Source organism: Oncorhynchus clarkii, chromosome 10 (assembly GCF_045791955.1).
Source record: "Oncorhynchus clarkii lewisi isolate Uvic-CL-2024 chromosome 10, UVic_Ocla_1.0, whole genome shotgun sequence".
Lineage (NCBI taxonomy): Eukaryota > Metazoa > Chordata > Actinopteri > Salmoniformes > Salmonidae > Oncorhynchus > Oncorhynchus clarkii.
The window spans coordinates 61,546,982-61,557,865 of NC_092156.1; the positions used below are offsets into that span (position 1 = coordinate 61,546,982).

General features: G+C 43.4%; 1 protein-coding gene across 2 annotated transcripts; it reads left to right on the top strand.

Annotated features, from left to right (window-relative positions):
- The first annotated feature begins 2,361 nt into the window (after window positions 1-2,361).
- Window positions 2,362-8,902, top strand: LOC139418936 (transcriptional repressor RHIT-like). 2 transcript variants are annotated; one of them, XM_071168724.1, is made up of 7 exons: window positions 2,362-2,861; window positions 3,217-3,347; window positions 3,519-3,692; window positions 5,202-5,366; window positions 5,759-5,870; window positions 6,093-6,220; window positions 7,765-8,902. In XM_071168724.1, exons 1-7 carry the CDS (start codon window positions 2,585-2,587, stop codon window positions 8,671-8,673), a joined length of 1,896 nt encoding a protein of 631 aa, XP_071024825.1. In that variant the 5' UTR covers window positions 2,362-2,584; the 3' UTR covers window positions 8,674-8,902. The 2 variants fall into 2 exon arrangements, with proteins under 2 accessions (XP_071024825.1, XP_071024826.1); XM_071168725.1 differs by lacking the exon at window positions 7,765-8,902 and having other exon boundaries at window positions 2,369-2,861; window positions 6,093-7,466.
- The last annotated feature ends 1,982 nt before the right edge of the window (window positions 8,903-10,884 follow it).

The following is a 10,884-nucleotide window of genomic DNA, read 5'->3' on the forward strand; positions in this document are numbered from 1 at the left end:
ACCTGTTAATTGAAATGTGTTCCAGGTGACTACCTCATGAAGCTGGTTGAGAGAATGCCAACAGTATGCAAAGTTGTCATTAAGGCAAAGGGTGGCTATTTGATTTGATTAACACTTTTTTGGTTACTATATGATTCCATATGTGTTATTTCATAGTTTTGATGTCTTCACTATTATTCTACAATGTAGAAAATGTTAAAAAAAATAAAATAAAGAAAAACCCTTGAATGAGTAGGTGTTCTAAAACTTTTGACCGACAGTGTATGGAATATTTAAAAAATTGAAGGTTAAGCGTTTCTAGGTAATTTAAGTTAAAGGTAAAAATATATATATATATATTTATCTGACATATTATAGTTATCATGTGAAGTGTCTTGAGGTAAGAGGGTAATCAACCACATACCCAGCATTAACCCTTTGCTAACGTTTCATTTTAAACAGGCTCGTGTAAATACCTGTTTTTAGAGACTAAAACTAGGCTAGAACAAGGACATATTAATATTTACCTTACTGGGGTGATGTAGATTAAATAAAGTCGTTCTATTATTTTCTACCTTATTCTTTCTAAACGAGTGTGCTCTGAGCTTGAAAGATACCGATCATAGGAGATTTGATGTGTAATGTAATAGCGTAGCGTATTTCAAAGAACAGTGTGCATACCTTTTTCATTTAACCACACCCTTTGAACTATGATGCCAACCAATAAGATCCTTTCTCTTCAATTTAAAACGGAAATGGGGTGTCTTGATTTATCTAGTTCTCTCTGAGTCGTGGCGCAGACACGGAAGAATGGGAAGGCACCAGGCTCAAACCTACATCTTCCGAATATATACCTGGTAATGGTGTTAAAATAATTAGCCTGACCAGGATGAAGTACCTGCGGCAACAGGTGTGGTAGAGACTTCTAACGTTTGCTCTGAGAATCCTACCAGAGATGATTTTGGACCGGTAGGAGTGACCTTTTTTGGAAAAAGTGGATCCCTGCTATTCGGCCGGACCATGTTGTTTCAAGCTATTTAAAAGGACAAAATGTGATCTGTCAAAGATTGGGTGGAATTTTATATATACTTTTTTTTGCATCCTCCGCCCAGAGGCAGTGAGCGAACCACGTCACGCGCCTCTGGGATCAACCTGTGTCGTGCTTTGCTTTCTCAAAGGAGCGATCAATGGGGAGGCGTAGAGTAAAGGTGGATCAAATGAAAAAATAATATTCCTGGTGTTTGTATGCTGAGATTTAGACCCTGTGGCAATGGCGCGACTCAGAATACCCCGTCTGTCTTGTTGAGCTTTGACACAGAGTTTCTACCTGCTAAGGTTAATATTTGCTATTCTGTGAGGGCCTATGTTCCGAACCCACTACAGTGCTTTTGATGCCAAGGATTCCGACATGTTGCAACAGTGTAAAGATAGGGAGTGTAAAGTTGGGATAGAGAAAGTATTTTGTGTCAACTGTGGGGGCGCCCTTGCAGCTGAGGATCAGAAGTGCCCTGTGAGAGAGAGACAGGTTGAGAGTTTTTATGCTGAGGCAGTGAAGATAGTAGAGGATAGCCCAAGGGTGAATAATTCAACTGGCAGCCCCCCCCCCCCCCCCCCCCCCCCCCCCGATTTTTAGCGTAGAATATCTACAGGGGGTTTTAAGAGAAGGCGATAGGGGTTCCATCCGCCCAGGCTGTTGGCCTGAAGTAGGATCTGGTTGGGTTCAAGTAATGGATTTTTGGGGTATAGTGGTATATACACTAAGTGTACAAAACATTAGGACACTTCCCTTTCCATGACATAGACTGACCAGATGAAAGCTATTATCCTGTAATACACCTGTTAAATCCACATAATCAGTGTAGATGAAGGGGAGGAGACAGGTTAAAGGAGGATTTTTAAGCCTTGAGACATGTGTGGGTGCCATTCAGAGGGTGAACGGGCAACAAAAGATTTAAGTGTCTTTGAACGGGATATAGTAGTAGGTGCCAGGCACACCGGTTCGTGTCAAGAACCACAACACTGCTGGATTTTTCACACTCAACAGTTAACCGTGGGAATCATTAATGGTCCACCACCCAAAAAACATCCAGCGAACTTGACACAAATGTGGGACGCATTGAAATCAACATAGGACAGCATCCCTGTGGAACACTTTCAACGTCCATGGCTGACGTATTGAGGCTGTTCTGAGGGCACAAGGGGGTGCAACTCAATATTAGGAAGGTGTTCCTAATGTGTTGTACACTCAGTGTATGTGTAGGGTTAGCTGGTGCAATTCATTTGCCCTTCCCCCCCTTTTTTTGTGACAAAATGTGCAATTCACACTCCGATCCTGTAAAACGCAGCAGCATTAGTCTACGCAACAAAGCTTCTAGCCTGTCGGAAACGCATACGAAGAAGAAGTAAAGGGAGTGAACATTGACCAAGAAACAATTTCCACGTTAGCGTTTTTTGTATTTAGACGTTTATTAACAACATGGAAATCATAATATGATTAATTTAACTGCACAGCATCGAATACTTACCCCATGTAGTGCTTAATTCGCGCTAGAGACGGGACTTGGTTGATATATGTTCTCTACGTAACGCTAGCTAGCTGCTAACAATGGCTAACTGTATGGTTTTTCACACTCAAATAGCCTCCATCATGGAGGTGCTAGCAAATGCAGCCGTGGCAGAGATCTGTAAAGTCGTAGACGACGATTATGCAGTGTTTCGTTTGGAAATAACTCAAAGCCGGAAAGAAAACAGGACATTGCGGAGGAAACTACTGGAACTGAAGGTGGCACGGGAACGTGCAGAGAGGACAATGCGAGAGCGCGTCCTCACCAGTCGTCCCAGTAGTGTCAAGATCCTCGATCGATACAGAGGAATTTCAAGAGGTACATTTAGCTGCGTGGCCTGTCGCGGATCATGTATAACGCAGTTACCGTCTGTGTTAAGATGTATTACCCAGAATTGGTTATTGGTCAGTTTTTGGATTGTATGTAATAATTAACCCGATTACTTAGTAATCTTGCATATATAGACAATATCATATTCTAAACAAATGTATTGATTTACTGCATGGCTATTATTTACTCAATTAAAACAATATGATGCATAATACATTGATCAGTGCAATAAATGGTATATCAAGAAGTTATGTTACATCCTTGCCAGTTGTAGACATTGTTAAGTGTACAATATAGCATTGACAGTAGCTAACCACATCTTTGCCCCCAATCACTCTCTCAGGTGAAGGACATCTCACTGGAGGCCACAGGACTATTGTGAAGCCAGCGGGACACAATACATGGAGAGATGGTCAACAAATCACTGTTGATGAGGGGAGTGGAACCTCAACCCAGCACATTATCATGATAGAGGTTAGTGTAATAGTGTTGCATTACAAATTACAATTACTTTGGAAATCAAATGTAGCCTGTTTGTTTCAGAAAGGCTACCCTCAGCTATTCATTTGCTTACATGTACATCCTCATTTATCTGCCATAGGGGAGCTTATGAGACTTCCCTACAACATTATCTTCTTGTGTCAGTCTGCAGATGCAGAGGCTGCAGGTCCTGGAGTCAAACAGGAGAGGTCTGAAGGAGAGGAGGACCAACGGCACAGCAGAGACATCCAGACTGGAGCGGCAGGAGAACCCCCTGTAGCCACAGAGGACCCCACTACCACCCCAGCGCAGCCCAGCGCCCGACGCAGCATCACGGAGGTCAGTGGAACGCTGAACGCCGTCCTCAAGTCAGAGGCAGAGACCAAGACTTTAACTGTAACACACAGGCTCTTACACAAAGGATCAGACCCAGAGAGATTGGGGCTAGGGAGACTGGGCTGTCCTCCTGCTCCCTGCTCAGAGTATTTACCAGTATTTCACCATAGGCAGAAGATGGTTCATTCCCATGGTGATAGTGACGTGTTAGACACTGGCGGCGATGATCCGTCTTATTCTTACGTTACAAAAATGGACCCTGGCAACATGCCCTTGGGTTTAGAGACTGTCTAGAGGGGACTGGAACCAGTACAGTAGTAGTGTATACTCTGAAGGCTGCCTTGATAAGAAAGGGGAGGTTATAGTGGTAGATGAAGTGACTGTGAAAGTGGAGGGTGATGCTTCTCCCATATGGAATGCAGATAGTCACCTTGGAGATGGACACTCACAGGGCAGAGATTTCTTAGATTACAGGGAAAGCTTAGAGACCGATCTAAATGTTGCCACCCGCTCCCCTTTACACGCGTTCAGGGATCAAAACCCAGTGTCCACATCAATGGGGCCCTCCGAGTCACACGGCCGTGTCCTTTTTGATGAGGTATTGAACTCAAACGACAGAGCTAGAGCCCAGGCTCAGAGAAGGGGAGCCACATCAGGCAATATTAAAGAGAAACGGTTCCTCTGCATGTTCTGTAACAAAGGCTTCAGCTGCCTCCAGAAAGTAGAGAGGCACCAGAGGGTCCACACAGGAGAGAAACCCTTCAGCTGTACCCAGTGTGAGAAGAGGTTCTCCCGCCAGGACCACCTGAAGATGCACCTGAAGGTCCACACAGGAGAGAGGCCGTTCGCCTGTAATCACTGCGGGAAGAGGTTCTCAGAGAGGAGATACCTCAGGATACACCAGCAGAAAAACCATTCCACTCTATAACATATAAAGTAACCATTCCACACGATAGCTTCTGACATGAAGATCAAACCCTACATGAATTTAAAACATTTATTTTAAATGTTGTCAGCAGAAAATATCCACAGATTGTGTGGTATATAAGACTACGAAGTCTGTTTCATATTGTTTGTGCTGTGTAGGCTATATGATGTTCAAATTGTCACAAGGCACTTCATGAGAAAATTAATTCAGTTTATCATATTCATGCAGATTTTTTTGTTGAGGTGTATGTGTGGTTTTCATGTTGTTTTAATAAACAAAATCGGAACTTTTCATTCGAAGACTTTCATTGACTCTAGACCCACACACTAACTAACACCTACTGTACACGTCAAAATAGTTTAGTCAGGTTTGTCTGATGATGACTTATCATAGCTGACTCATATTTACCCACAACATATTTATGTCCACCATGATGGGTTTAACAATAATGAAGTTATTCTGTAACTACAGTATAGGACACATAGTGTGGATGGGTAAACACTCCATGTTGAAAGTGTGTTTTATCTGTGTGTGCATAACTGAGGGAGTGTATGTCTGTAATCTGTATCACCTGTCTCTTCCAGGAGGAGGAGGGTCCAGAGGTGCTGCTGGTGAAGGAGGAAGGGTGTGAGGAGGGTCTGGGGAACCCTGAGGGGACCATCGTCATGGAGGACAACCAGACTACACCTCTTCCTGAACCCACAGAGGAACCAGCTGAGCAGCATAAGAACACACACAGTCTCACGGAGGTAAGCCCACAGTAAACTACTGTCTGAATGGTATTCGTTCAGTGCCCGGATCCACAAAACCTCTCAGAGTAGGAGTACTGATCTAGGATTCAATTAGCCTTTTAGATCATAATGACTAAGATTATATAGACAAGTGGGGACCCGATCCTCAATCAGCACTCCCACTCTGAGACTCTTTATGGATAAGGGCCCAGGTCTTGATTCATTTTGTCTTACGTGTGGGACCATGCCTTTCAATTATCAAACCATTAGAGTGTCATATAATCAATTCAACTAACACGTTTGCATAGTATCACATCAATCCCTCATTGTCCAATCAGAATATGCTTCATAGCAGGGTGCTCATATCAGATTTCTTGATTCAACATCCTCTCACTCTGTATCTCTTACAGTCAGTAGACATGGAGGATGGGAAGCCTGATCTGCTGATAGTCAAAGAGGAGACAATAGAAGACGGACCAGAGAGCATTGATCTGCTGAGTGGACTAAAGATGGGGGAGCAAGGTAAGAGAGACCTAAATATACAGAACATAATCGATATAGCTACTTCATTGGGATACGCCTGGCTATTATTTTCTCTTCATTCAATAAAATGAAATCAGTACAATGTATGTTTACATACTAAAACCCACACATGTATGAACTTCACCAGGAAATTGACAACAAAAAAAACTTCATATGTACAGTTTTCTGTGCCATGTTTGTAGTCTATTTTGTAACCTCCAGGTGATTGGCTGGAGGATAACAGAGGAGACTGGGTGGCCATCTTGGATTTCCAGACCCCGACTGGTGCAGCCAAGGCACCAGGGGACAACATCACGGAGCAGGCCAGGACCAGTAGCGACATAGTGGAGGTCAGTGGATGGGACAGCATCATCAACTCTGGGCTGGGGAACAACACTGTTAACCAGAAACAGACAGTCGAACACAAAACAACGGCCGAACTTAGTCTCCAAGACAACAGATTGTCAGAGACAAGAGTGAGGCGTCGATTTGGTCTGCGGGGACAGGGAGGTATGTGGCTTGAAAGAACAGACACAGACTTGGCCAGCGATGCTCCATCCTGCTCCTATAGTTGTGATTCAGAGAGACTGATGGCACCTCAGGTTAACCACCTAACAGGTTCTGCCTTCAGCCTGCCTTCTATAGGATCTATCAAATGGAACATGGATCCTGTGACAACACAGACACTTCCTGGCCTTCGTCCTCCCCACACTTTCCAAATGTTAAACCAGACCCCCGACAATGTCAGTGCCTCAACACTAAATAGCTACACAAGCCGATTGACAGATGACAGAAGTAGAGACGGAATCAGTAAAGGTGGCTGCGCCACAGAGAAGCGCTTCCCGTGTTCTTTCTGTGGGAAAGCCTTCAGTTTCCCCCAACAGGTGGAGATTCACCAGAGGATTCACACGGGGGAGAAACCATTTGTTTGCCACCTGTGCCGGGGCAGTTTCTCCCAATCGTCCAGCCTGAAGAGGCACCAGAGGGTCCACACAGGGGAGAAACCCTACAGCTGCCCCCAGTGTGAGAAGAGGTTCTCTCACCAGCACCAGCTGAAGATGCACCTGAAGGTCCACACGGGAGAGAGGCCGTTTGCCTGTATGCACTGTGGGAAGAGGTTCTCAGAGAGGAGCTACCTCAGGATACACCAGCAGAAAATGCACAGGGCCCATGTATAGTGTATATGTACATGTAATGTAGTAGTAGTTAGTTTGTAGTTAATTCTGTTGGTTTTGGATGTATATGGAACTGGATGAGGTGAACTGAGGAAATAATGAGTATGATGAGGTAGAGTAAATTATATGGCGATGGTTGGTGTGATGGTGTCTAAAAACTTTTCACTAATGAAAAGTGACAATTGTCCTGTTTTGATGCTGGTGTTTTATAATGAGGAAATTATAGTGCCTTAATTCATGTTTACTTGACATGAAGTGGTGAAGCTGTGTGTGAAGTTTTACGTTTTCCAAAGTATTCTAAAATACATTTTATCACTGTGGGGGTACCACATTTACAGAAAATATAAAGTGTTACCATAGTGAGAAAAGTTATTCTACTTGTCACGTATCATTTTGTGCAATAAAAGTACTGTACCTCAAAGTTGAGTGTAAGACCATTTTGTTTAAATTAAATACAAAATTTACTCTGTGTTGACTGACTATATATCATTGCAGGGACTGAGTTTCCCTTCTCAGTCTAACCAAAACATAATACTAATTCTTGAATCAACACATATGGAAATGTTTTTATAATGAACTCCAATGGCTCCATATTGTTAGGTACTTCAATCAGTGTTCGAGATGTGTTTGACTGTGGATAACATTTTATAATATCATGTCATGTTTCTGTGTGTACAGCAAAGAGTTTCTTATATAAACCTTTATGCTTTTCTGTTCAGTTTACAGAGGACCAGTTGATATCTGGTGTTGCTTGCGGGAGAGACTGGACCTCTGAGGTGGCTGGTCACAAAGCCTGGCCCCGGATCAGAACCCTAGATCCGGACCCGTCGCTCTTCCTTCCCGGCTCAAAACCAGGCCTGAACCACAAGGGACAGAGACACCACCACACAGAACAAAACCAGTGGACAGGTGGACTGAACAACCTCAGTCCTGGTGGTTATCAAAGAAACAAAGGCTCCAGTCTGCAGACCAGACCCTTCTCTTCACAGTCTCAGTGCAGGGATGGAGCAGGGCCTGGGGCTGATAGAGATAGACCCTCCTGTTCCTATGATACAAACACCACAGTATCCATGATGAACAGAACAGGTCACCCTGGGCTTCAGCCTTCACAGAGACTGGTGGGAGACCCCTCTGGTGGTAGTCTATCAGCAAGTCTGTCTTCTCCTTCAGGGACACATCTAATGCCTGGTGAATGGGTTAATAGAAAGCCTGGACCTGGGTCTAGCCTTCCTCAGTTACCTCATGGTTACCCCACCAATACAGACAGGGTCAGAATGGGTGTTCCCCTAGCTTATAACACAGCACACAATCCCAACAACACCCAAACAATGGCTAGAGGTCAAGGAGGGAGCTCAAAGACTAACCACTTGAGGGTGGTGGCACCTGCTTCTACTTCCTCTGGTGTCATTGGGTCACAACGTGGGAGGCAGAGCATTAGGACAGATGCTGACAAGCCGTATGTCTGCCCCACGTGTGGGAAGCGCTTCGCTGATGCAAATTATGTGAAGAGGCACCAGACCGTTCACACCAAGGAAAAGCCCTTCAAGTGCAAACTATGTTACAAGAGCTTCTCCTTCCTGACTAGCCTTATCAGACATAAGAGTGTCCACAAAGGGGAAAAATCATAGCGGTGTGGCTTGAGAAGTATGCTGGGGATATCTGGGAACTATACTTAAATATAGTGTGAAGTGTCTTGGGGTAAGAGGATAATTAATCACATGCCCCTCGTTAACTTGAAACAGGCTTGAGTAAATACCTGTTTTTAGAGAGACCGTAAACCGAGGCTAGAACAAGGAGTTTAATATTTACCTTACTGAGGTGATGTAGATGGAATAAAGTAATATTACTTTTCTACTCTATTCTTGCTGACACGCTGTCCTTTCTAAACAAGTCTGCTCTCAGCTTGAACGATACAGTACTTGTCATAGGAGATTTGATGTGTAACATAATAAGCAGTACTGTACTTCTAAGAAAAGCACGCATACATTTTTCATTTAACTACACCTTTGAGCTATGATGCCAACCAATAACATTATTTCTCTTCAGTGTAGACGGACGTAAAGTGACCAAGAACAATGTTCACCTTAGCGTTTTTATTGGTGTTATTTAGACTTTAAGACCATGGTACTCGAAATATTACGAATTTAACTGCACAGCATCACGTCCTTGCCCTAGGCAGCCTTTAATTCGTTGGAGGCAGGACTTGGCTAATGTTCGTTAACAATACCAACAGCTATGGTTTTCCACACTCAAATACTCTATTATAGAGGTGTTAGCGAATGCAGCTGTGGCAGAGATCTGTAAACACGTAGACGACAATGCAGTTTTGTTTTAAAATGTCTCAAAGCCAGAAAGTAAACAGGGTATTGCGGCGGAAACTACAGCTACTGGAACTAAAGGTGTCACGTGAGTTCGCAGAGGACAATGCATGAGCGCGATTCTCGTCCGATACGGAGGAATGGCAAGAGGTTCGTACATTTTGCAGAAGCCGGAGGTTGACTTGCGGCGTTTCCACTAGTTACCACAATCACAAAGTCAATATCGTAACAATTTCTAAAAACAAAATGTGCTTTTTGGTCTTAATGTCGGTTAGGATCAGGCATACAGTTAGCAGTGTGGCTAGGTTTAAAATCACATTTTAAGAAGATGCAGTCATAAACCCCATCCTATTTCTACAATGTATCCGTGGTAACAAGTGACGGCCAGGTTGCGGGGCCTCTTGCGCATGTGTGACTTGCATGGATCCATGAGCACCAATATGTGAAGCTCACAGGAGCATGAAGGCATAAATACATTTTCAATAATTTTCCATCCTCAGAATGTTGAATAAACAAAAGCTTTGATTTCTTGGCCTTATTAGAAATATATCAAAACACAATGATGTTGAACTACAGACCCCTGCTGACTAATAAACACATATTTAGTTTAGGATATCTTTAAGAAACATTTCCTTGTGGATTGAAATTCTGTTACCATAAACACACATCTTTAAGATATTATCTCTCCCTCATGAGGAGAGAGGATCAACTAAAAGTTCAGAAGTAACTTAAATTTAGTTTCTGAATTATTAAGTGATTAAAACTCAATATATAAAATCGCCACTGGAATTTCTGAAATTAAATTGGCTACAATGGGAAATCTTAGTTGTCACAAACTACAGTTGGGTCACCTGCTACTGTCCTCCCAGTGGCATACTGTTACCTTCAACTGATAACTGTTTTCTTTCTCTTTCCGTCACCAGTAGCTAGCTAACTTTTTTAGTTTGAATACCGCACTGCAGTTGGCATCAGTTCCTGGAACTTCTAGTCTCTTTCCAGTGATCCTGCCGACCAAGGCCGGATCTGAGGAGCTATTTGGCGTAGCAGCTAGCCTAGCTGCTAGCTAGCTGGGTTTTCTTGAGGGCTTGAACACAACCTGCGACGCGATTAGCCATTGTGGCTGGAACCACGGATTCTCTTGGGTTTGTGGCTGTCTAGATCCCTGCTGTTTGTTTTCAATCTTCTCTGTGACCTGCCCTGTATGGAACTGCGAGGAGTAACAGCGTAACCTACATTGCCAGCTACCATGACAAAGATCAAAGCCGGTGGGAGTACCGTTGAGGACAGTGGTGTCTCTCTATCACACATGAAGGATCTTTTAAATTAACAAAAAGAAAAAAGCTTAAAGTATTTTGTCCTAATACTGGTGGATTCAACTAATAAAATAATGGATGACCTGACCAGAGAGGTCCAGGACCTGAAGAACAGTTTGCAGTTCTCCCAGGGTCAGCTCGACGAGTTGAAAAAGGGAAAACGGTAAGATGACAGCAATCTGTAAGTCATTGAGAGAAGACATCAGTT

Bases quoted from the DNA above. Each gene is read 5' to 3' on its own strand.
- LOC139418936 (XM_071168724.1), top strand. From the start codon at position 2,585: ATGGCTAACTGTATGGTTTTTCACACTCAAATAGCCTCCATCATGGAG. The intron at 5,871-6,092 runs GTAAGAGAGACC...TGTAACCTCCAG, and splicing joins ACTAAAGATGGGGGAGCAAG to GTGATTGGCTGGAGGATAAC. The intron at 6,221-7,764 runs GTCAGTGGATGG...TTTTCTGTTCAG, and splicing joins CCAGTAGCGACATAGTGGAG to TTTACAGAGGACCAGTTGAT.